Here is a 25,605-nt window from a genome sequence, read left to right as displayed (position 1 = left end):
CATTCAGGGCATTGGCTCCTGGCTCAGCAGGTCACACACCTGACTACCAACCTCAGCAGTGTCTGAAGATCACACATAAATGGTTAAAGGTGTGTGGGCCTCCACGCCCACACGAAGCCTAGAAAGACTTTCCAGTCTCTCAAGCATTTCCAGGCAGGCTGTTTCCTGCCATCTATTCAACCAGCCAATGCTACCACCCTCCCACTGTGCACAAGGAAGCTGGCTGCAAGGGCTGTGCCTGAGTTGGAAGTCACAGAAAATGACAGACACAAGCTGGGCTCCAGCACTTGCTCTTGAGCCTCTGTGAGTTCAAGGGCAGGACCAGCTTCTCCTAGGAATAGCATGGCTCCTGTTCCCCAACACACACACACACACACACACACACACACACACACACACACACACACACACACACACACACACACACACACACACGCACACACTTCTCCATTTTACTTGGTTTACTAGCCCAACTTGTTCTGTTGACTCCAGGTAGATCCCTCAGCTTTACTGCTCCAGTGAAATGCCCAAACAATACTCCGTCATCCGCCACTTAAGTCCAGGCCTCAGCTCCTTGGCCTCGGTGGCTTAACTCTGCCCTCGTTGCCTCCACTTGGGAACTCAAAGCATCCTCTTTCCCCTTCCTGCGGGGGTGGTAGCAGCCACAGAGCTGCCTGTTTCTTTAAGAGTGAGAGAGGGAGGGAGGAAGAGAGGTGGGGAAAGAGAGAGAGCAACCAGGAAGTGTGAGCCGGGCTTTGCTGGGCTGCGTGCTCCACTGCCAGCAGGAAGGCAGGGGGAGGAAAAAACCCTCTGATCCAGATCCCAGGTGGCACACGGCCATTTCAACTAGCCCTGCCTGTGAGTCCCAGGGGCCTGGCCTCCAGGATGCTCTGGGCACTGCCTATGAATAACTCGGAGGTCTGAAAGCTTTGGAGGTACACCCAGTCGCTACAAACCTGCAGCCCCAGCAGTTGAGATGGGGCTGTGTAGCGGGAAGGTGGGGCATGGGGGTAGCCAGGCTGGGGACAGCTGCAGGGCAGGGCTCAGCTGAGTGCCAGCCGGGCCAGTGTTAGCCCCAGTGGCAGCCCCAGCCCAGAGCCCCATCCTGAGCCTGTGCAGTGGCTGTTGCGGGTGTGTGTGTGTGTGTGTGTGTGTGTGTCTACCTTCTCTCTGTGGTGGATATTCTTGGAAAGGACTATCTAGAGATCATCAAGAAGCAGGGGGTGGGGTGGCAGAGAGGAGAGTCACCCTTGCCAACAATATCCCTCCTGGGCTCTGTGTCCCGGTACCCCCCAAACAAAGCTGAGGTTAAGCCCCTAGTGCCTGCCCTCTCCTCTCCTCCCTGGCTGGAGTCCCAGAAGAAGTTGCCAGGAAAGGCTCTGGGAACCCCTGCGTTGGGGGGGTGGGGGGAGGGTAAGGAGGAAGAGGACTGGAGCCCCCTCCTGTGGGAGGAATGAGAATCTGGCTGGGGTTGGTGGCCTTTGATGGGGGGCTGACACACAAACAACACCCTGGGAGCCTCTCATTGCTCTCCCCTCCTCTTTCCGGTGTAGCTCAGCTCCTGGACTTGCCCAAGACAGAAAGCATAGCTTACGCTCACCAGGAAGAGTCTCTGCCTGACTTCAGGCCAGCGGAGCTTGGGGTGAGTAAGAGCAGTTGGCCACAGAAGCGCAGCAAGGAGGGAGGCTGGGCTGGGCTTTGCCGGCCCTTCATTCATTCACCCATCTGCTCACTGAGGATCCCAGCCATCAGGGCAAGGCAATGGGGTGGGGGGAGAGGGGGCCGGAGGGAGGACACCGAGGGGAACTGCTTTACTACAGCCAAGCTCTGAGGCACAGTGACATATGTCGGTGTGGCTGGGCTCCCTCAGCACTAGGCAGCCTAGGGAGAGCTGGGAAGACAGTGTATGATCTGCTCTTCCCCCAGACCCGAAGTGGGGCCTCTGATTTCAGCATGTTCTGCGCAAGCCTAATACCCTAGGCCCAATGACTGACTGACTCTTTAGCCTTGGGAAAATTTGGCCAGCTCCTTCATTCTGAGCTGCTTCATGGTCTTCAGCAGCCTCTGGCTGGCTCCCTTAATTCTCCATGGTACAAACAAAAGTACAGTGTCAGAATCTAGACCACTGATCTCTTCCAGGAGCTTCTGGCTCAAGAGCTGACATTCTCTGGGATTTGTATCACCAAAAAAAAAGAAGAAAGGAAGGAAGGAAGGAAGGAAGGAAGGAAGGAAGGAAGGAAGGAAGGAAGGAAGGAAGGAAGGAAGGAAGGGAAAAAAAGAAAAAAGAAAGAAAAAAAGAAAAAGAAAGAGAAAGAAAGGAAGAAAGAAGAAAGGAAGCAAGGAAGGAAAGAAGGGAAAGAAAGAAAGAAAGAAAGAAAGAGAAAGAAAGAAAAAGAAAGAGAAAGAAAGGAAGGAAGAAAGAAGAAAGGAAGGAAGGAAGGAAGAAAGGAAGGAAGGAAGGAAGGAGAAAGGAAGGAAGGAAGGAAGAAAGGAAGGAAGGAAGGAGAGAAAGAAAAAGTTAGTTTAAAGCTAAGCAAGACAGGAGCTGGACCCTAACAATCCTAAGTTACTCAGGTGACTGAGATCATGGTTCAGAGTTAGCCAGGGCAGAAAAGTCTGAGATTCCATTTCCAAAGTAACCAGCAAAAAGTCAGACTGAGTATGGTTCAAGTGGTAGAGCACTAGCCTAGCCCCAAGGCATTGAGTTCAAACTCAGTACTGCAGAAAGAAGGGAAGGAAGGAAGGAAGGAAGGAAGGAAGGAAGGAAGGAAGGAAGGAAGGAAGGAAGGAAGGAAGGGAGGGAGGGAGGGAGGGAGGGAGGGAGGGAGATAGCAAAGAATAAAGAACTAAGCAAGATAGAATTCTAGGTCTGGCAACTCTCACTTTGACAATCTGTGATGGGCTAGTGGCATGGCTCAAGCAGTAGAGCACCTGCCTAGCAAGCACAAGGCCTAGAATGGAGAGAGAGAGAGAGAAATGGACAGAGACAGAGACAGAGAGACTGAAGTGTTAGATTAGGACGAGACCCTGTTTAATCCAGGCCTCTTTCAAAGCATGTAAGGGATGAGGCCCTTCTCCTACTGCTGTCCATAGGCATCCCCAAATCACCAGCCTGGCCCCTGTTTCCAGAGACACTGTGAGCTGAACTTCTGAAGATACTCTGGAAATATCGCTTTAGGGGAACAGGATGGGAGCAAAGATGAGGAACAGAGTTTTTGGTAGAAGGGTTTCACATCCTCCCCAGGCTCCTGAACCCTAGGGGTCCGTGGGCTCTCTGTCTGTCTCTCTGTCTCTCTCACACACACATACACACACAAATATTTGTCCCCCCCCCCTCTCTCTCTCTCTGCCATGAACCCTTTCCTCTCTCATAGCATGGCCCTTGTCTGGTGGCTGTCTGGTGAGGAGCAGCGTCTAGTTGGTAGGCAACAGGAAGTGATAGGGGGTGGGTGGGGGCTCCAGGCCTGTGTTGCAATCCTGGAGATTTGTGGTGGAGTGGCACCTCTGCCTGCCAGCTGTCTGACCCAAGGCCCTTCCTCCTGCATTGTTTCTGTTTCCTGGGACAATCCTAAGCCTGGAAGCCAAAACCCCAGAGACCCAGTGGCTGGAAGAGGGGAATGGAGAAAGGAGGTTTGTCTCTGGGGACAGCCTGTCTCCAGAGGGGCTGGAGGGGCCTTGGGGAGCCAGGACAGGCGCCAGGTCCTGTGGCTGGAGCAAATTGGGGCCGTGGGCTGAGGGCACAGTGGGAGTTCTGGTGGCACTGTGCCTTCGGAGAGAGTCACATGACATCTCTGTGCTTCTCACTCCTCCCTGATCCCCCCCAACCCCCCCTCCCTTACCTGTGACATGACCACACGCTGTCATCTTGGGCACTGGTGGCTGGCTACCAGTGTCCATTCCAGGTTAGGGAAGAAATCCTGGGCTCCATGTATTGTTTTTTTCCAGGTGGAAGGTGAGCAGCCAGCCTAGGGCAAGAGATGCAGAGTACAGCCAATTACCTGTGGCACACGGATGACCTGCTGGGGCAGGGCGCCACCGCCAGCGTGTACAAGGCCCGCAGCAAGGTGAGAAGCAGCCCTGGCAGGGCCTGGTCCCCTCACAAGCCATCCTTGCCCCCACCCCACCCCTAGCTGTCATCAGGGTGGTGTGTGGCTGGCCAGGGGCCTTGGGCCTGTGTTCTGCTTCCTCTGCAGGAGGAGGAGGGCCGCTGGGAACACCTTTGGCGGGCATAAATTGGGACAGGAGCACGATGAGGACACGAAGCAGGCATCCAGGGAGGGTGATGCTCAGTGGCATCTAGGAATGGCAGTGTGGGAAGTGGGGCCCATTTGGATTTGTCCTGTGCTCACTGCAGCCCTGCAGCAGAACACACTGGAGGATGCTCCGGTCTCCAGCTTCCGGGTTGGAGACAATGCAGGGTGCAGGTGGCTCACACCTATAACCCAAGCTACTCAGGAGTAGCCAGTTTGAAGTCAGCCCGGGCAGGAAAATCTGTGAGACTTTGATCTCCAATGAATCTCTAAAAAGCTGGAAGTAAAACTGCGGTTCAAGTGACAGAGAATCAGCCTTGAGCAAAAAAGGTAGAGCACAAAGCCCTGAGTTCAAGCCCCAGCACACACACACACACACACACACACACACACACACGCACACGCACACACACACACACACACACATACGCACACACACACACAGAGTTGGAGGCAGGCAGGCCAGGTTCCAGCCCCCCCTCCCTGTTCTACTGCTCCCCCTGGCCCCTGCTGTGTTCTTGTGCTGAGCAGGGGCAGCAAGCCATACCTGGAGGGGAACCGGATATGTCGTACCTCCAGTGCAAGGTTGGGGAAGACACTGAGGGTGGAGCTCATCCAACCAGCCCTCTCCTCCCTCTCTGCGCTCTGGGGTTGACATGAGAGGCCATGGGGAGGGGCCCACTCCCACTCCCCACAGAGGTGGCAGTTCTGTTCCCCCACCCCCACCCCATGGCAGAAATCTGGGGAGCTGGTTGCTGTGAAGGTCTTCAACTCTGCCAGCTACCTGCGGCCCCGTGAGGTGCAGGTGAGGGAGTTTGAGGTGCTGCGGAAGCTGAACCATCCCAACATCGTCAAGCTCTTCGCCGTGGAGGAGACGGTGTGTGATACCCACAGTCCTCTCCTTCCCCAGTAGGATGCGCCCTGCACAGAGCCATGGGCGCCAGGGGGAAGCGTGGGCAAAGGGAATAAAGTACTGGGGCACCGATGTAATCCTAGCTGCTCAGGAGGCTGAGATCTGAGGATCGAGGTTCAAGTCTGTGAAACTTTTATCTCCAATTAACCATGAACAAGTTAGAAAGTGTGTGTGTGGGGGGGGGGGGGAGGTGTCTCAAGGAGCAGAGGGCCATCCTTGAACAAAAAAAAAACCCAAAAAACAAAAAACAGGCCCTGAGTTCAAATCCTGGTACCAGCACAAACAAAAGGAATGAAGGAATCATGTCCAATCAGAGGGGGCTTCCTTGGAGAAGGTGGCATTGGGCTCAGTACCGGGGATCGATGTGAGGGAAGGGAGGAGGGCAGGCCAGAACCTGGGGCCTAGACCCTGGGGCTCTGGTGCTGGATGGAGCCATCTGTTGTCAGTTGGGGAGAGGAAGGGCCCCTCTTGAATCCTCCCTTGGTCCCACCCACAGGGGGGCAGCCCGCAGAAGGTGCTGGTGATGGAGTACTGCTCCAGTGGGAGCCTGCTCAGCGTGCTGGAAAGCCCTGAGAACGCTTTTGGGCTGCCCGAGGACGAGTTCCTGGTGGTGCTGCGCTGTGTGGGTGAGCACCGTCCTACCTCCGCCAGACCAGCCAGGCCCCGGGGTGGGAGCGTTCTGAAGCAAGCAGGCACCCGAACACAAGGCTTCCTTCAAGGGCAGACCAAGGGAGGCAGAGGGCGGGGGCGGGGCGGGACCCCAGCCATCTGCTTCCACGCTAGCCTCGGCTGCTTATTTTATGGTGGTAAATTTGATTTGATCAGATATATTTGATCCCATATAAATGAATACGAGAAGCGGGGCAGTACACCCTGTTTTGTTTTGTTTGATTTTGTTTAGTACCCATCATGGGGCTTGAACTCAGGGCTTGGGCACTGTTTCTGAGCTTCTTTTTGCTCAAAGCTAGTGCTCCACCACTTGAGCCACGGCACCACTTCTGGCTCTTTTTTTTTGGTTGTTTATTGGAGATAAATATCTCATAGATTGTCCTGCCTGGGCTGGCTTTGGTCTGCGAGCCTCAGATCTCAGCCTCCTGAGTTGCTAGGATGAGGGGCGTGAGTCACCACCTCCGGACCATGCTGGATCTTTTAGAGAACCCAGTCGAAGCTCAACCCCCTAAAGTCCTTGAAACTCCCCTCCTTGGCCTGTGCCCATCTGTGTGGTGCTTCTCCTGGGGCTCCCTTGGCCTGGGGCATCCTTGTAAGCATTATGCCCACCTTTGGTCCTCTGGCAACCGGAGTGTAGGATCTCAGGATAGGTCCCAGGGCAGCTAGTTGAACCCCCTTCCAAAGTGGAGTGGGGAGCAAATCCACTGGGGAGCCTATCCCCATACGGGCCACCACCAATGAAGGAGGATCCCACACATCCACCCCAGGGGACCACGCAGAGGCAGGCAGGCACAGGAGAAAGATTATTACAAGGTTTATTAGAGGAGCCGTATTTCCCCCAAGAGGGAACACGGGCATCCGTCCCCATCCAGGTAGCAGGGGGGTCTGGGGCGGAGGAAAGTGAGGTAGATGGGAGTTCAGGTGGGTCTGGGCGGAGAGTGGGAGGGGCCAGCTGTATGGAGGGAACTCCAGGGATGGGGGGGGCAGTGGCAAGTCTGGGTGGAGCTGAGCACCAAAGGTGAGCGTAATACTAACGTTTTTACAATCATCTCCCTGCATATCTGGAGCCCAGGGGATAAGCCCGTGCTCTAGACAGGTCTTGGCCAGAGCCAGCTAGCAGCCAGCCCCTATCTGTCTGTCTTTCTGTGTGTGTGTGTGTGTGTGTCTGTGTGTCTGTGTGTGTGTATGTGATGTGGCTGTCTGTGTGTGTGTCTGTGTGTCTGTGTGTCTGCAGTGGCAGGCATGAACCACCTGCGGGAGAACGGCGTGGTGCACCGGGACATCAAGCCGGGGAACATCATGCGTCTGGTGGGCGACGCAGGCCAGAGCATCTACAAGCTGACGGACTTCGGGGCCGCCCGGGAGCTAGACGATGATGAGAAGTTCGTCTCTGTGTACGGGACGGAGGAGTACCTGGTGAGTCTCATGTCGGGACCCATTGTCCCAAGCTGAGGGGTCTCCCTGGGGCTGGCCCTTGCCTTATGAGAGCCCCCGCAATGATGGAGCCAGCCTTGTGCCCCAGCTGGGAAAGCCAGCCTGTTCTTCAAGATGAGTGACAAAGGCCGCTGCCACCTGCCTGCGGCACCCTCCGTCTGATCCCCAAGGAGCAGTGGCAAGGCAGTGGGGGGGGAGAGGGAGGGCTCTCTGGGACTGTGAACCGTTCCCATTCTGTGTGTGTGTGCGCGCGTGTGTGTGTGTGTGTGTGTGTGTGTGTGTGTGTGTGTGTGTGTGTGTGTTGTCAGTACTGAGGCTTGAACTTAGGACCTTATAGGCTCATTTGGCTTTTTTAGCTCAAGGCTGCCTTTCTACCACTTGAGCCACAGCTCTACTTCTGGCTCTCTGGTGGTTAGAGATAAGAATCTCACCCACTTTCCTGCCTGGGCTGGCCTCCAACTTCCATCCTCAGATCTCAGCTTCCTGCGTAGCTGGGATTACAGGCGTGAGCCACCAGCCCCTGACCACCACGCCCCTTATAGTTCCTGGACTGGGAATGGCTGTTTCCACCCTTGGCTAGCATGGAAGGGGCTGAGTGGGCTCCAGCCTTTGCCACCTGCCTCCGTGGCTGGCTGCTCTCCCCCACAGCACCCTGACATGTACGAGCGAGCCGTGCTTCGCAAGCCCCAGCAGAAGGCCTTCGGGGTGACTGTGGATCTCTGGAGCATCGGGGTGACCCTGTACCACGCCGCCACCGGCAGCCTGCCCTTCGTACCCTTTGGCGGGCCACGACGAAACAAGGAGATAATGTATGGTGGACCCAGGGGATCTGGGATGGTTGGGGACAGGGCAATTGTCTTACCAGCCCCTCCCCCTCTGGGCCCCATACAGACTCCTCCTACACCCATGTAGAAGCAGAGCCCTTCTGGCTTGGTAGGGGACACTCACAATCCCTGTCTTAATCCAGGACTTGCTCCTGCTCACCAGACCCCACTGATGCTCAGATGCTCACCCAAGGAGGCCTAGCCTGTGGAGGCCGAGGTGGGCCGGTGCCCAGGCCGAGGGGCCCCCAGCCCACCCCACTGACTGACACAGAAGTTGCTGGAGCCAGTGGCTGCTCCCAGAGTGCATTACCCAGAACAAAAGAGCTGCAAGGCAGAATGGAGGACTCTAGAGACCCAGGGGTCTTGAAGGGGTTTATGGAGCTTGCCAGGAAAAGAAACTACCACTTGAGCCACAGCTCCATGTGCAGGCTTTTTGGTTTGTTAATCAGAGATCAGAGTCTCATAGAATTGAGAGCCTCAAATCTTAGCCTCTGAGTAGTTAGGATTACAGGTGTGATCTTCCAGTACCCAACTTTCTTTCTTCTCTCTCTTTCTTTCTCTGTCTCTCTTTCTGTGTCTGTCTCTCCCTTCCTTCCTTCTTTCCTTCCTTCTTTCCTTCCTTCTTTCCTTCCTTCCTTCCTTCCTTCCTTCCTTCCTTCCTTCCTTCCTTCCTTCCTTCCTTCCTTCCTTCTTCCTTCAGGGTAGGGTTTGAACTCAGAGCCTTGTATAAGTCCTCTACCATTTAACCCATGCCTCCAACCCTTTCTGCTTTAGGTTATTTTTCAGATAGGACCTTGTGGAGTTCTGTTGGGGTGGTTTTTCCCTAGGCAAGCCTCAGACTGCAATTCTCCTACCTGTGTCCCCCATGTATTTTCTTAAGTGGTAGCACAGCCTTTATCTACCTGTGAGCCACAGCGCCACTTCCGGTTTTCTGGTGCTTTATTGGAGATAAGAGTCTCACAGACTTTCGTGCCTGGGCTGGCTTCAAACTGTGATGCTCAGATCTCAGCCTTCTGAGTAGCCAGGATTATAGGCGTGAGCCACCACCCTCAAGATTTCTGTAATCAATGAATTATCAGGAAGGCTGATTCATCACCTTCAGCTTAAGGGCCAAGCTGTGTGGAATCTATATTAGGTTTGAGAACAAGGGAAGGAGATTGGTGTGGATCTGGGTGCCAAAGAGGGCTGGGCTTTGAAAGTGGGGAACAGTTAGAAATGTAAAGAGGAGAGGATACTGCCATGCCCAGTACAGCACCGATGTGGAAGCAGGTAGGCTGGGGGCGGGCGAGCAGGGAGATGAGAGACAGTAGACGGTGGTGTGGAGAGCTGGACTTGGAGCTGCTGGGTGGGGTCAGCCGGTGGGTGAGAGGCAGGATGTCCAGTCCCAGCGCATCCCAAGTGGCTGGGAGACTTGATGCTTTGCTGAGTTGAGTGTCGCTTGCAGCCTAGCGCTCTGGGGCCACTGACAAGGCTCTGACCGCCCCCCCTCCCCACCAGGTACCGGATCACCACGGAGAAGCCAGCAGGGGCCATCGCAGGGACTCAGAAGCGGGAAAACGGGCCCCTGGAGTGGAGCTACAGCCTCCCTATCACCTGCCGGCTGTCCCTGTGAGTGGAGCCTGGGCATGTGTGGGGCTGAGACTTCCAGGCAGGAGCCAGGCCTGGGAGCTTCACCTTCCCTTGGTGGCCAGGGGCTTTCCATGTAGACACTGCAACAAGTTTTCCTAGCGATTCCTTCTCAGTGCCCCCTGCCCTATGACCTGCTGAGGGCTGCGGGCCTGACCGTGCTCATCTCCGGGGAGAGCAGGGGCCTGCAGAGCCAGCTGGTGCCCATCCTGGCCAACATCCTGGAGGTGGAGCAGGCCACGTGCTGGGGCTTCGACCAGTTCTTTGCGGAAACCAGTGACATCCTGCAGCGAGAGGTGGTGCACGTCTTTTCCCTGTGCCAGGCGGTCCTGCACCGCGTCTACATCCACGCCCACAACACGTGCGTAGGGTCGGGACAGGGAGGGAGGAGCAGGCCCTGCCCTCCAGCTTCTGTGGAGGGAAGGCCAAGGCAGCAGGGGGGGAGGGGAGGGTTAGGCTCAAAAGTTTCTGAGTCTGAACGTGGTTTGGAAAAGTACTAGTTTCATAGAGTTCAAGTTCAACAGGTTTCTGTCCTCATACGGCAGAAATACTGTACCCTTGGCTATGCAGTATCCTTTTCAGAAGTATGTGTGTTAGGGAGACATCACCTGGCTCTGTCCCTCACAGGACCCTTTACTAATGGAGCACTTGGTTGATTGGTTTGAGAAAGGGTCTCATTATTTAGCCCTGTTACTAGCAATCCTCAGCCTCGGCCTCTGAAGTGCTGGGATTATGGTGTGAGCCACACCTGGCTAACTTCGGAAATACTTTATGGGATCAGGTTGACTTTTCTGGGAGCAAGGGAGGGACAGGCACCAAGAGGAAGCTGGGTCCTGGTCCGTGTCTCTGCCTACGACTGTGAGTAGAGACTGTGCTTTTGTCTCTCCGTCTCTGGTAAGAGAGACAACTACAACTGACCCTCCCTTTCCATGAGCAAGATCCTAGCTGGGTTTGTCCCCTAGGCCCTTACATGGTCTGCTGACCCTCCCACCCCTTCCATGTCTAGGATAGCCATCTTTCTGGAGGCCGTGTATGAGCAGACGAGCGTGCCCCCCCAACATCAGGAGTACCTCTTCGAGGGTCACCCCTGTGTCCTTGAGCCCAGCCTCTCCGCACAGCACATCGCCCACACAACTGCCAGCAGCCCCCTAACCTTGTTCTGCATGGCCAGTGAGACCCCCAAAGGGCTGGCCTTCAGAGACCGTGAGTAAAGTCAGGGTTGGGGCCGGGGCACGGCCAAAGCTGGACTTTTTATCCTGTGACATTCTCCTCAGGAGTTAGGGCCTTAACATCCAGAGACCTGACTAATTTTCCTTGTGGGTGCTTCTTAGGCCACAGGGTAGAAGGGGGCAGGTCTGGGTTTTTAACTGGGTTTTAATTCTGTGCAAGCTTTGGTGATATCATGTGACTCAGCTAGTGTCTGGCCCTCCTGGGCTCTCCAGGATCCTCAGGGCTGTGACAGAAATCCAGCAGGATCAGAGGTGCTTGAATTGAACATGCCCCACAGTCTCTGTGGCTAGTGGAGACCCCTTGGGTAGCTGGTACTGGAAGAAGCTGGAGCCCACGCTGCTGGCCAGGGGCCCAGAGCTTTGTCCTTTCTCCAGATTCTAGCAAAAAAACATTGTTCTTTCCTATGAGAATGACACCCATTCCATCCTCTGAGGTGAGGAAGAGGAATTAACCTGGAAGGTCATAGGCAAGAGGATGGGTTTAAGTCCATCCTGCTGGATGTTGAGGTGGGAGGCGGGGGGGTTGAACTTGAGGATGTCATTCCTCAATGTGGCCACAAGGTGGCAGAAATGTACCTTAACTTTAAAAAACCATATTTGCATTAAAGGTGGGGCTTGGGTGGGGAAGCTTGGGAAGGGAGCTGGGCTGTCAGAGGGGAGTGTAAACTGGAGCCCGGAATAATGAGACCAGAGTTGATCTAGACCGTGGAGCCCGCCCCTCAGACAGGCGTTTGTCTGCAGCTGCTCTGGACATCCCCAAGTTTGTCCCCAAAGTGGATCTCCAGGCCGATTACAACACAGCTAAGGTGAGAGACAGATCTTAGGTGGTGTGTGTATGTGTGTGTGTGTCTGTGTGTGTGTGTGTGTCTGTGTGTGTCTGTCTGTCTGTGTGAGACGGGTAGGTATGGGGCCCGACTCTGCTCACCTGTCTGACCCTGCTCACCTGTCTGTTTCAGGGGGTGCTGGGTGCTGGGTACCAGGCCCTGTGGCTGGCGAGGATCCTGCAGGACGGACAGGAGTTAATGCTTCGGGGGCTGCACTGGGTTGTGTGAGTCCCTGGAGGTCAGGAGAGGCGGTGGGGCTGAGCCTGCCTGCACAGTGCCCTGTGTGCCCTGCACTGGGCCGCTCTGACTCAGACCCCTTCCACCAGGGAGGTGCTGCAGACCACGTCCCGGCGGACGCTGGAGGTCACCAGGACAGCCCTCCTCTTCCTCAGCAGCAGCCTGGGCACTGAGAGGTGAGTGTCCCAGCCCGGGCCAGCTGGAGTCCCTTTGTCTTTGTCCCAGCATATTCCTCACCCCTGCAGTGCATCTGGCTCTCCCTGTCCCAGAGCTCCCCCTCCCTGCCCTGCTAGACTACTTTGGATGCTCTCTCTTACCTTGGCTCTCAACCCCACCACCCACCTCACCAAAGGACTGCCCAGCCCAGGCCTGGCCACAAGAAAGAGCTTTTCACCAGTGGCTCACGCCTCTAATCCTAGCTACTCAGATCTGAGGATGGGGGTTCGAAGCCAATGTGGGCAGGGAAGTCTGTGGGACTCTTTATCTTCAATGAACCACAAAAAGCTGGAAGGGGAGCTGTGGCTCAAGTGGTACAGCGCTGGTCTTGAGCGCAAAAGCTCAGGGACAGCCTAGGCAGGTGAGGAGGAAGGAAGAAGAATTGACAGGGGTGGAGCCCCCGTCATGCTGGAGATGTCCTCTGTCTGGGGCACATTCCAGAACATGGGAGGGGCTAGCAGGAAGCTGGGAAAGGCACGGGAGAGGTGAGGAGCCAGCCCTGGAGGCTTGAGAGGTAGGATGGAGGGTGATGCGTGTGTGGGAAGGGGTCTCCGCGGGGACAGAAGGAGAGGGGCTTGCTGGCAATGGTTGCTTGGTTTGCTGCAGTCACAATGGCGAATGTAGGGGAGTGAAGTGACAGAAGGAGCCAGGCAGGTCAACATGGAGAGGAGGAAGCCAGGTGGGGGGGGAATGTAGTTAGAAGGAGGTTAGGCCCCCATCAAGAGACCATTGGAGAGCCATGGAAGCTTCTTGATGTAGGAGAGAAAGGCTTGGGAGGCTGTCTGCACCTCTCCCTAGCCTAACAGGCTGTGGCGAGGTCTACAGAGCCTTGCTCCGGCCTGTGTCAGCCTCCTGCCCTGGAGGAAGCTGGGGAACAGCAAGGGCCAGCACACGAAGCCTGGGTGTGAGCTCCTAACCAGGCCCCATCCTCCCTACCCGGGCCTCCGGGTCCCCATTTTCAAAATGGTCGCTCCTGGAAGCCGCTGCCCCTCCCACCGGGGGGGGGGGACTGGAGGCCTGTCAATGAGCAGAATGTCACATTGGCCATCAGCATGGAGTGACCCATGTCCCACAGCTCCCTGGCCATCAGGAATCCCAAGGCTTATAGTCATGCAAATGTGCGTGCGTTTGGTGTTGGGGTTCCCCCGGATCCTTGTGCACATCTTATTAGGTAGCAGAATGGAGAGGTAGCTCCCCATTCTGTCCCTGGCCAGAAGAGATGGAGCAACAGACCATGGCCATGCAGGTGGCAAATGTGCCCAACAGGACTCGAACTCAACCCAGCTCCCCTGCGTGCCTTGGGCCTGCATCAACCTCTTCTGCTTTCAAGCACTAAACCCACTGTGCACTTTGTAGTCACTCGGCGATCATGTAGAGTAACTACTGGATACGGAGGGCTTTGCCCAGGCTTAGTCCAAGAGATACCCATGAGTGAAGTTGATAGCCTCCTTTCTCCCCTCCCCAGCCCTCCCCTCCTCTCCTCTTCCCTTCCCTCCCCTTCCTTTCCCTTCCCCCTTCCCCCATCTCTCTGTCAGTACTAAGGCTCCAACTCCAGTTCTCACACTCTCCAGTTTTTGGTTCAAGGCTGGCACTCTACCACCTGAGCTCTGCCTCCAGTCTGAGTTTTTGGTAGTTAATTAGAGACATGGACTGGTTATGAACCTCAGTTCTCAGATCTCAGCCTCCTGTGTAGCTAGGATTACAGGTGTGAGCCGCAGGTACTGGTTCATCCATCCCTTCTTGAAGATTCCAGGTGATGCCAAAGTCTTCCTGCTCATCAACTCTTTTCTCCCATCCCCCTCCATTCCCCAGACAAAATATAGGATTCTTTTTTAGGGTGCTATTGTTATCTTAAGGGTATGTGAAGATGGTTGAAAGTGAGAAGATTCAGATAAGCAAGCATAAGAAATGTCATGACTTTGGTGTGTCGGGCCTTGGTTGAAGTTGATTTCTGTGTTTCAAACACTAAACTCTCCAGAGCCCCTGGAGGCAAGGAGCCTTCCCCTGGATGCCATGGCTGGCATGTGGGGCACCCTGTCTCCCTCCTCACTTGCCTTCCTGGATCCCCCAAAGTAGCCTCTTTCCTCTCTTGAGGTTCAGCAGCACTGCTGATATGCCTGAGATACAGGAACTGAAGGCAGTGGCCGAGCTGAGGGCCAGGCTGCGAACTGTGAGTGAGCTGGGAGGATGGGGGGGAGGAGAGGAGATGGGGGGTTAATCGGGCCAAGTAGAGGAGGGGCACCGCCCTTCCTGAACCCCCCCTCCACTCCCACCCAAGATCTGCCTTTTTGTCCCCACAGTTGGCTGAGGTCCTCTCCAGATGTTGCCAAAATATCTCAGAGACCCAGATGAGCCTGAACAACCTGCGGCGGGAACTGGTGAAGAGCCGGGATCAGGTACATGGAGACAGAAGGTCTGTGGGATTTTCCTACCTGGTCGGATGAGGGGTGGGAGGTGTGCAGACAGAAAGATCCAGACGCCTTTTCAGCAGTCAGCTGAATTCTCCCTCCTCGAAAGGGGCTAGGGTAATGGGGGAGGGGGGGCAGGAGGGACAGGAATGAGCTAGACCCTCCCCTGAGACCAGCCAGAAGGACCAAAGGATCTAGCACCCAGTACCACCACCATCACCAGAGGCCTGGGAGCTTGGAGAACCAGGTAGAGAGCTGACTCACAGGGGCAGTGGTTCAGCGGGAAACAGTTCCGCTGCCTGTGTCTGATCCTTGGACAGCAATGCGCTGAATTCCCCAAACCACCACCATCACGCTGCTGTAGTCACCGGGTATAGCTGAGGAAGCTCACTCAAGCAGGTTCATTTTCCCTGAGCCACCCACAGCTCTGATGAAGGACAAGGGCATCTTGGCCCACCTACCAGCCTGGGTTTTGACCTATCACAGGCAAGGACCTGCAGCCTTAAAAGAAAAACCCGTACTCCCCCTTCACCACCCTACCCAGACTCCCCGCCCCCGATCTGAGGTGCCCGGCTCCAGCTCCGTGGTCTGCCTGGCCCCAGTGGAGGGCAGGGGTGGGCACCACAATCAGTCTCCACGCACTGAGTCCCCGTGTCCTCAATGCTGAGTTAAAGAGCTCTGAAAAAGTGAGTTTTCCTACGCTGTTGTGGTCACAACACTGTTTGTTTGAAGGCGTGAATGCATCTGACTACAGGGTGTTCTACCTCACACTGTGGGTGCACTGAGTGATCTTTCTGGACCAACACACCAGGCCTTGAGCCTGCTGGATGAAGCCTGTGCGTGCGGGCCCTTCCGGCCTCCCCAACCTTCACCCGTGTGTTCTCTGAAGGACAGACTCCATCTTGTCCTGAGGAAAAGCTCGTGCTCTGTCCATGTCCACAGCAGATGTGGAGTGGCCTGGAGACATCTGGGGAGGAAGGAAAGGAGAAGGAAGAGGCAATCTAGGCCCCAAACTCCATCCAGAAGGTCCTTGAGCAGTCCCTGCCCTAGGCCCCTGCTTCTACGGAGGACTGAGGACCAGTGGTTCATTCGTGCTTTATCCAGGATTGTGGATTCATTCTTCAGGTTGCTTCTATGTGCCAGGCATTGGGAGACAGACTCGGCTGCCCTGGCCAGAGACTGCTCTATCCCTACCGCCTCTGTCAGCCTCTCAGGTTCTAGTGTCTTCTAATACCCAAGGGCTATTTCCTGCTTGGTTTCTCTATCTCATGGTGTGTGTGTGTGTGTGTGTGTGTGTGTGTGTGTGTGTGTGTGTGTGTGAGAGAGAGAGAGAGAGAGAGAGAGAGAGAGAGAGAGAGAGAAGATGGTGCTGATGGCTCACGCCTATCATCCTAGCTACTCAGGAGGCTGAGATCTGCGGATCATGGTTCAAAGCCAGCCTGATTAACCAGCAAAATGCCAAATGGGATGTGTGGCTCAAGTCGTAGAGTGCCAGCCATGAGCCAATAAAGCTAAGCAAAAGCCAAGGGCCCTGAGTTCAGGCCCTAGTACTGGCCTAACAACAACAAAAATGACAAACAGAGACAATGAACTTGAGAACCAATTGGCTGAATCCCCCCAAGGTACTGCCAATCAACTTAGACCATCATCCCAGTCCCAGATCAGCCCCCCAAAGCTGTGACAGTGCAGCGAGGTCCCTCCTGCAGGGAACAGCTCTCCTCCCCCCTTCCCTTCTCTCTTTACACCATTCGCTTCTTCCTTCCACCCGCAGCATCCAGCAGATTCAGTGTTGTCTGGACAAGATGTACCTTGTCTACAAACAGTTCAAGAAATCCAGGATGAGGCCAGGTGAGCCATGGAGAGAGCAAAGGGCTCTGCCTGCTCTCTCCTCCCCTTGGTCCTGCCCCCACCTAATGTTGCTTGTTGGACTCCCCTCTCCTCCCTCCACAGTGGATGGGGCTGGTTTAAGGTAAGTGTCCGTCACCTGTAGGCCAGAGAAGGCCTTTCTATGGTGTCCATTGTCAAGCCCAAGGCTGAGATGGCATGGATGGGGAACGCAGTGGGCTGGAGCCTCAGTGTGGTGGGAGTGGCTTTGGAAAGGGGCCTCCTTACTTTGCGGGGCATAGGATAAAAGGGTTTTTCCTATTCATTGTGTCTTGAAAGCACTGAGACCGCCAGGTTTTACAGAAAATGGGCGATCAGAGAAACCAATCGCCTTTTAAGTTATTGGGCTACGCAGTTTGCCCACATGATTGACCGACACTCATGAGAACTTCCAGGCAAGGGAGCCCATTCAGAGGCTCAGAGCTAGGAACTTGCTTGCCTGGTTGGCTTCCACCATGGGGCAGGACGGCGGTGGATCCCACAGAGGGCTGGGATGTGGGCTCAGGGAGCCTGAGGAGCCTTAGTTAAACGGGGGAGCTAATGTACCAGGAGCTGACCCTCTCTGCCCTCCCATGCTGCAGCACTGCCTGTGTATACAGAAAGCCTTGACGTTATTCATTATTATCTGTTATCTGATGTCTTTCTTTCCCTCAGACGATTTGTAAAACACTGTCTACTAGAAATACAGTGCTAGCCAAATAGGTGATTTTGCTTTTTCATAGCCAAGCTGAAAAGTAGGAGGCAACAGGTGGAATTAATTTTAATGGGTCGCACTCACCTCAGGATATCCTAGATGTAATTTCAGCATATAATCAATAGAAACAAAAGCACTAAGGGGCTATTTTGTGCTCTCTTTTTTGTGTGTGTGCTGAGTCTTCAAAGCCTCGTGTGTACCCTGGCACTGATGGCCTTTCTCTGTTGAGGAGCTGAATGTTTTAACAGAGCGAGGTGTGACCTTAGCGAAGCAGTAAAGCATAGTGCAGATGTTATCCTGCTTCAGTTTTAGAGTTGAGTCAAAATGGGTTCATTCAAACAAAATCCCAGGTCCTTGGGGACAGCATGGCAGATGCGTCATAGCTGTCTGTCTGTCTGTCTGTGGTGGCTGCTCCAGGGGACATGGAGGGCGACAGAAGATAATCCCCGCCCTTCAGAAACTTCAGCCTGATCTCTGAAGCAGGCCTGGGAGAGGTCAAAGGACCACAAGAAGAAACCACCTCCCATCTGAGGAAAACTCTGGGGGGGGAGGGGAGTACGGCCAGGCTGGCCTTATACACAGTGGCTGCCTTTGCTGGGACTTCAGGAAACCACCAGAGGCTGCCATTTTCCTACCAACACCGCCTGGTGCTAGACACTGCTCTAAAGACTCAGCTCTTCACTTATTGAATCCTCACAAGATAGATGAGAAAACCGAGACAGAAAGAGCACTCTCAGTCCAAATGCTGTGTGTGTGTGTGTGTGTGTGTGTGTGTGTGTGTGTGTGTGTGTGTGTGTGTTTCAGTACTAAGCCTCCTGCTCTCACTTGGCTTTTTGCTCAAAGCTGGTGCTCTACCACTTGAGCCACACTACATCCTGCTTTTTGCTGGCTAATTGAAGTTAAGAGTCTTAGGGACTTTTCTTCCTTTTAACTGCTAAGCCCCTGGAGTGTTGAAAGACTCCATTTGGAAGCATGCTCGATGCTTTGCAGGGCACAGTCTTAGGACCCACACAGGAATATCGTGTGTCCATATACTCCATGTATGAGCCAACAGGCTCCAAGAAGCCTCATATCTTGTCTGCGGTGCCTAATGATAGGAGACAGGGCTGGGACTTGAATGTCACAAGTGCAGGACTTCGCTCAGCTGACTGAGTGCTGGTTCAGGAAGAGGATCCTGCTACCAGGGGAGTGGAATGGGAAGACAGAAGCAAACTTCTCTTTGGGCTTGCCACCATCCAGGAAGCCCATTCCCTCCATGCCCAGCAGGGGGCAGCATCTCCCCAGCATCTGAGCATTTAAGGCCCCTAGGAAGTAGCCAAAGCAGCAAGGCTTCAGCCCCTCAGAAGGTTGGTCTGGCAAAGGTGGTCTTTCTGGCAGGAGTGGCTGGGCAGAGAGGGAGAGTTAGAGAGAGGTTCCTCTGGTTTCTCTGGTTCATTGTTGCAGAATCTATTTGGGAATGACCACTGGGCACTGGAGAGGGCCCCCTCTCCTCTGCCATTCCTCACCGTACTCCCTGACTGCATGTTTGCCTTCCTCTGGGGAAGTTATTTGGCCGTAATAATCATGTTGTAAGAAGTAGTGAGAAGTGACTTGGGCATTCTACTTGATCCTCTCTTGGCTTCACTGGGCAGCAGGACCCGGGCTTGGCTGTCTTCATCTATGTAAACCACCCCTGTGGCCCTCTGTTTTGTTGATGTCATCATTCCCATCTGTTTCCTGCAGGCCTGGGCTACAATGAGGAACAGATCCACAAGCTGGATAAGTGAGTGGCGGATGGCAGGAGGGTGGGTGTCACACCGGGGCCCAGCCAGCCTTTGGCTACACGGGAAATGGTGGAGGGTTCTGATCGGAGGGCGTGGCTGGGCGACAGAGGGGTGCTTGTATCCAGGGCGGGTTATCTGGGGCCAGGGAGGGACCCTGCACTGCTGAGTCAGCAGGAGGCGTCTCAGATGCAATCTTGATGTAACCGGACTGTTCTGGCACAGGCTTGGTTGTTTGTAGGATTTTTCCCTAATTGCCCTCGCTGCTTGCCTCCTTTCCTCCTGCTCTCACTCCGCCTGCACCTACCTTTGTCCTTCCCACGGCTTCTGTTTCCCGACATTTCATCTCCCAGGATACCCTTCCTGATCCCGTGGTCACGTGGAGACCCTCCCTGTTCTCCACCTACCCCTGAACACGCATGCACACACCTTTCCATAACCACAGGTCTTTCCCTTCTCCCTGCTGACTCAGCTGGAGGGAGGGTGTGTGTTCCCTGAGGACCACCATCTTCCTCCCTCATGCCTAACTGGCCTCTCATCTCCATGATTTGTGTGTGTGACCTTCGTCTCCTCCTTCTCTCAGAGACATGCCCCTGCTGCAAGGCCCAGCCCTGGTGCTTGTGGCAGGCGATGGTGGAGAAGCTGGTTTGTGTACAGGTAGTTCTGGCTGCTCATTGGTGGGCCCTGGGGGTCTCTGTGGTTGCAGGGTGAATTTCAGTCATTTGGCCAAGAGGCTCCTGCAGGTGTTCCAGGAGGACTGTGTGCAGAAGTATCAGGCGTCCCTGGTCACACACGGCAAGTGGATGAGGTAACAGTTGGCCCTTTCTCCTGAGCTCTGTTCCCCCCTCTCCACCACCCCCCCCCCACCCAGGGCATGACCTCAGTGGACCCTAGGCTCTGCAGAAAATGGCAGAATTAGCACAGGAAGACATAAGCAAATGCATGATTTCTTTATTCTTCCTTTTTTGCCAGTCCTGGGGCTTGAACTCAGGGCCTGGGCACTGTCCCTGAGCTGCTTTTGCTGGAGGCTAGCACTCTACCACGTGAGCCATACTACTACTTCTGGCTTTTTCTGTGTATGTACAACTGAGGAATCAAACCCAGGGCTTCATGCATGCTAGGCAAGCACTCTACCACTGAGCCACCTTCCTAGCCCAAATGTGTGGACAGAGCTATTGCTGGGTACTAGCTACAAATTTGATCCTTAGTCTCACAGTATTTCTACCCAGGAGGTGCTAGCACCTGGTTTTATAGGTCAGGAAACTGAGGCTCTGCGATATTGTCTCTTCTCACTGTCAGTACTAAGTGCAGATGAAGACGAGCACATGGCTAAGTATGCCTGTAAAAGCTGGGTTTCTCCTGCTGTGCTGGTGGCTGGGGTGGGACCCATACCTACTTGAGGTACGCCAGGTGCCTGGAGGACGTGAGCTTCTGAGTGGGCATGGAAGCAGAGGCAAGCAGTGTCCACTGACAATTCAAGCTCACAGCTTTCCCTACTGGAGTTTGGGGGTCCCTTCTCAGGCAAGAAGAAAGGACACTTGGCCATTTGCTGTGTGGCCTGTGGCTTGCCATGGGGCTGAGACCTAGGTACCACCCACTGCCATTAGATTTCCAGTGCCCAGGTCCTACCCTAGTCCTGATCTAAAGGATCTTGGTAGGTCTTCGATATTAGTGTTTCACACACGCCTTCTCTCCGGGTGATCCTAATGTATAATCAGGATTGAGAATCAACTATTGGTTTAATGTCTCTGGGGCTCAATTTTCATACTGTATAAACAGGAAAAGTAGAGAAGAGAATAAACAAAATGCTTTGAGCCCTGATGCGCTCTGGGCATCAGGGAGCATGGACATTGCCCATGAAGTGCCCCAGCACCGGCTGCCCTCGGCCTTTCTGGAGCCCTGCCCAGCTGTGAGCTCACAACCCACGCCTGTGACCGGCCCCTTCCCTGTGCCACCAGAGTTCTCATGGTGGCTCTGTTGAAACCCCTCGGGCGGCCGCCACAAGTGTCCATCTGCAGTAGGACAGTGGGCCAATGAGAGATGAAGCCACACCCTGAAAGGCAGAGGTGGTGTGGGGAGAGAGGCCTGGGACCCGTGGCTGCCTACGTGGAGACCTGAAGGCAGCCAGCGGGCCTCAGGAGGCACACGCTGAGCCCGGCCGCCTCTCACTATCCTCCTTTACCTGCTGTCTCCAGGGAGGTGCATAAGACCAGGAACCACCTGCGTCTGCTGGGCTGTTCTGTGGCCGCCTGTAATACAGAAGCCCAGGGAGCCCAGGAGAACCTGAGCAAGGTACCCGATCATCATGGGCACTCGAAGCCCGGCGCGGGGGTGGGGGGGTGGACTCACATCACTCCCTGCCCTGGCCAAGTCCAAGTACTCTGGTGTGGATTGGAGCTCTTGACCCACAAATGTGCCCTCAGATGCCAACTAAAGAGTACTGGACAGCATTCCCAGCGACCGCCACTTGAAGGTCACCTCAAGGGCAGAGTTTCTGGGATGCTAGGACATCTTCCTCAAGGTCCTGTGCAGCCTGGAATCCCCAAGACCACTTCTGAAGGTCAACATGAACTCTACTTAGCTTTCAGATCTGCCCTGACATGAGACCAACACAGGCCGCTCTGAGCTTGAACTGAACTAGGGGGCAGGGGGCGGGGGGGGGGGGGGCTGCTGTTCCCCAGAGACAGCCATGTGCTTGCTTCTCACCTCCAGAAAGCGGCATGTGCAGCTCCCTGAACTGGGAGACCAGCTAGAGGTTGCTGTACCCCTTCTTTGCAACTCCTGGATATTATATCATGTCATGAGAGGCTTAGGCTAGACACAACAGTGAACTCAGCAGGCTGGATCAAAAGTGCAAACAGATGAAGGAGAGCAGTTTACCAGCTTGTAGATGGACAATCCGTGCTGGGAACTCCAAAGATACAGACTGTTGATTTTGTACCAGTACTAGGGCTTGAACTCAGGGCCTACACACTGTCCCTTAGCTTTTTTTTTTCTCTCAAGGGTGGCACTCTATCACTTAAGCCACAGCTCCACTAATGGCTTTTTGGTGGTTAGGTAGAGACATGAGTCTCCCAGACTTTCCTGCCTAAGCAGGCTTTGAGCCATGAGCCTGAAATCTCAGCCTCCTGAGTAGCTAGGAATACAGGAGTGAGCCACCCTGCCCAGCAGTTGGGGCAGTATTGTTATCCTGTTCTTCCCTTCCCCCAGCATGTCCCTGACCCAGCCACATATAGTTGCCCTATCCCTTCTGACCAATGCATGGCTTCCCTTTAGATACTTGACCAGCTGTCTTACCAGCTCCTTCAGGACACAGCAAAGGGGGCTCAGGCCTCACCACCCCCCATGGTCCCTCCTCCCAGCCCTGCTCCAGAGGACCTGATTCTCCAGTAAGTGTTGGAGGTGAGGGTGGAGGGCGGGAGGGAGGGGAGGTGCCCTTGTGCATTATGCCAGGCCTAGCATTCTTGCCGGTGAGGCTCTAGAGAAGGGATCTATCTGGGTCATGTGACTTCAGACTCAGCCACCTCTTACCTCTCCTTGGACAGCATGCAGGAGCTCCGTGAGGAGATGAAGCTGCTGGCCTTTGACCTCCAGGACAACAACCGCATCATTGAACGGTAAGGAGCAGCTGCTGGGGGCTCTGTAGGACCCAGGACACCTGGCAGTTTTCAATTAGCCCCATGAGACCTGAGGCCTTGCCCCGCCCACCCCCAGTGGCTCTCTTACAGTCTAATGAGGACCTCAGTGTCATCAGGGAGACAAGAACTTGGAGGTGAGGGCCCAGCCTTGGGGAGGAAAGACGACCAGGAGTGGAGTTAGTGGTTGGTCCCCAGAGAATGTATGGGAGGGTCACTGACCAGCATCTCTTCCGGCCCCATTCCCTCAGGAGGAAGTGCCCTTAAGCACCCATAGAGGAAGATTTAAAGTTTCTTGGAGAGACTCCCAAATCCGTCCTCTGAGGCAGGAAGTTCTGATTTTAGTGCCAACATAAATTTTTCTTGCTGTGAGATGTCATCTATTTACAAAATAGCTCAAAAGTTTATTTTAGAGAATTTTGTCTTCCTTCCTCAGACTTGTAGCCAATGAGTCCAATAGATCGATCTGCACTACCACCCTAACCTTGTCATTCATTGAAGTCACAAAGGGAGCCCCCTCTAAGTATGGGTACCTGGGTCTTGCTCCAGAGGCTCTGGGTGCAGCCTGGATTGCAGGGGAGGGAGGTCTTGCAATTCTGACAGGCAGACAGAAACGAGGACCAGAAAGTTCTGGTTGGAACAAGTGCCTTGGATTTGAATGGCCCCTGAGTCTCCTTGGTGCTGAACCTGAAGTGTGGTCTGTGTGCTTTTCTAGCAGGCGTGTGGAACTCACCTCTACCTTTTGTTACAGGTTAAGTAGAGACGCATCAGCACCCGATGTCTGAGCCCTGTGGGGCACACAAGGCATCCAGGAGCATTAGAGTCATTCGTTCACATTGCTCTCCTGCACTGAAGGACCCAACCCAGGGTGATTAGGTGCCATCTCATCAGCCTACCTCCGTCCTGGTCACCATCCAGGAAATGTTACCAGCATTACTTGCCATTGCCTGTCCTCCTGGGAAGCAACACGGCTGGACAGGGGTCTCTGGGCATCTCTGTTGGACCCCACAGGAGACAGCTTAGCAGCCACTGCTTTGGCTGGCCTTCCTATCTTATCCAGGCCTGCAGGGATGAACTAACTGGTTTGTGGGGAGAAGGGGCTCCAACAGGCTTGCTGTCCCACCCCCTCTGCCCTTCCCAGAGACAAGGAGAAGCCTTCTGGGGCCTCCCTGGGGTGCTGGGTCATGCCAGTTCATCTCAATCTTCCTCTCTCTTAAAAGTTTCATATTGCACCAGGCACCAGTGGCTCACGCCTGTAATCCTGGCTACTCAGGAGGCTGAGATCTGAGGATCATGGTTCAAAGCCAGCCCAGGCAGGAAAGTCCATGAGACTCTTATCTCCAATAAACCACTAGAAAACCGGAAGTAGAGCTGTGGCTCAAGTGGTAGAGCACTCACCTTGAGCTGAAGAGTACAGGGACAGTGCCCAAGTCCAGAGTTCAAGCCCCACGAGGGAGAGAAAAAACAAAAGTTTCATATTGGGTGCAGCCCCACCCCTTTCTTGTGTTTCCAGAGGGTCAATACACTTGGGGCAGCAAAGTTGTGCCTCTGCTCCTGGTCTGGATGCATCTGAAGTTGGGAAACGAAGTGGTTGAGGCCACACGCCAGGGCCTTAGGAACCCTTCCTTTGCCCTGTCTCCCTGGGGCACCACGTGGTCCTGAGATGTACAGTCAGCATTAATGGGCAGCTAGGCCAACAGGCCCAGGCCTGCAGGCCCAGTGCCCTGAAGGAGAACAGACCTCTCAAGAAATGGAATAAACATGGCGTCTTTTCTGTTTCCTGTGCCATGCTTGCTGGCCTGTGCCTGAGACGCCCTCTGCTGGCCGTGCTTCACAACCTAGCAGGGCTGGGTGGGGATTTCTGAGGAGAAGCATTGGGAAATGGAGTAGTACAACAGTCATCTCCTGATTCCTGCCTTTCGTTCAGTGGGCCCTAGTTTTAGAGAAGAGTCTAAGGATGAAGGCCTCTTGCTTGGAGGACTTGCCATTCCTTCCATTCTCTTGCCCCACCCCTCTCTTCTGGGGGAGCTGTGTTGAGTCAGGACCTGGGAGAGAAAGTTTTGTCTCCTTATAACCCCAAACCTACTGCCTAAATACCTGCTGCTTTCCTGGACTACGTCCTCGCTATTTGAGGACCACTCTGGGTTGTTTGAAGTATTTGGTCTAGAAGCTGGAGTGGTGCCTGGGTTGTGAAGATCGCTTGCACATCTACTCTCCCCTTATCCAGAGCTGGAGTAGTCTGTAGTGAAGGAAGAAATGCAGGAGCAGAGAGCCAGGAAGAACTTGGAAGCAGGGAGGCAACAAACAGTCATGGAGATCTTCCCATCTTCAATGGGAGCTTCCCATCCCTGGAGTCCTCCCTCTAATAACCTGACAGGGTCACAAGTAGAGAAGGCCAAGCCCCAGAGGCTAACAGCCACAGTGCTGTTTCTGCATGGAAAGAGGCTCTCTGTGTGCTCTGAACTCTTGGGGAGAGCTGCTGATCAGGCCTAACGGCATCACGTTTGCTATCTGAGCCTCAAGCCCTTGGGGTCTCTTGAGCCCAGAGGTTCAAGTTCTGGGTCTCAGGGCCCAGCGGCTGCCAGATGTTTCTGGACACAAGCATCTCTGGTCTGGTCGGGGATGAGGCTCAGGCCAGTGCTTCCGGCTTATCTGTGGCCCAGCAGGGAAGTCCCACCATGGGTTTTCCCTAGCAGCTGTATTTTCTTTGGACTCCATGTGTTTGGTGGAAGCACCAGGGGATACCTGAGAGCCAAATGCAGCTGTTTGGGAACCATATGATCCAGGCTCTGGTCTCACCAGCAAAGTTTGGGGGCGGGGCAGGGGTGACGCAGAGGGGCATTCTCAAAGGCTTTGGTTGGCTCTGATGTGGGTGAGTGCTGCTGACATGGGTACCTGTACCCATGGGAAACTCCCAACAGCCTCTGGTTCCTCCTCAGAAGGAAGTGAGGAAGTGGACTGATGGATGTCTGTCTTCAGAAGCACCTATCAGATCTCCCAAG

At 54.6% G+C, this 25,605-nt stretch overlaps 1 protein-coding gene across 6 annotated transcripts; it reads left to right on the top strand.

Moving 5' to 3' along the window:
* Nucleotides 1–754: 754 nt before the first annotated feature.
* On the top strand, nucleotides 755–24,381 carry Ikbke (inhibitor of nuclear factor kappa B kinase subunit epsilon). 6 transcript variants are annotated; one of them, XM_070041641.1, is made up of 23 exons: nucleotides 755–935; nucleotides 1,554–1,642; nucleotides 3,574–3,630; nucleotides 3,946–4,064; nucleotides 4,987–5,127; nucleotides 5,660–5,789; nucleotides 7,067–7,248; nucleotides 7,915–8,075; nucleotides 9,588–9,698; nucleotides 9,898–10,077; nucleotides 10,723–10,919; nucleotides 11,687–11,751; nucleotides 11,902–11,993; nucleotides 12,096–12,182; nucleotides 14,317–14,392; nucleotides 14,523–14,635; nucleotides 16,402–16,478; nucleotides 18,931–18,970; nucleotides 19,675–19,776; nucleotides 21,164–21,260; nucleotides 22,245–22,357; nucleotides 22,514–22,585; nucleotides 23,355–24,381. In XM_070041641.1, the coding sequence occupies exons 4-23, from the start codon at nucleotides 3,978–3,980 to the stop codon at nucleotides 23,386–23,388; spliced, it is 2,157 nt and encodes a 718-aa protein (XP_069897742.1). In that variant the 5' UTR covers nucleotides 755–935; nucleotides 1,554–1,642; nucleotides 3,574–3,630; nucleotides 3,946–3,977; the 3' UTR covers nucleotides 23,389–24,381. The 6 variants fall into 6 exon arrangements, 5 of the variants coding, with proteins under 5 accessions (XP_069897742.1, XP_069897743.1, XP_069897741.1 ...); XM_070041642.1 differs by lacking the exon at nucleotides 3,574–3,630 and having other exon boundaries at nucleotides 755–858; XM_070041640.1 differs by lacking the exon at nucleotides 3,574–3,630.
* The last annotated feature ends 1,224 nt before the right edge of the window (nucleotides 24,382–25,605 follow it).

Source organism: Dipodomys merriami, unplaced genomic scaffold (genome assembly GCF_024711535.1).
Source record: "Dipodomys merriami isolate MVZ:Mamm:240054 unplaced genomic scaffold, mDipMer1.0.p SCAF_31, whole genome shotgun sequence".
Taxonomy (NCBI): domain Eukaryota; kingdom Metazoa; phylum Chordata; class Mammalia; order Rodentia; family Heteromyidae; genus Dipodomys; species Dipodomys merriami.
The sequence above is the reverse complement of the archived record's forward strand: the minus strand, read 5'-3'. Positions and strand labels throughout refer to the sequence as shown.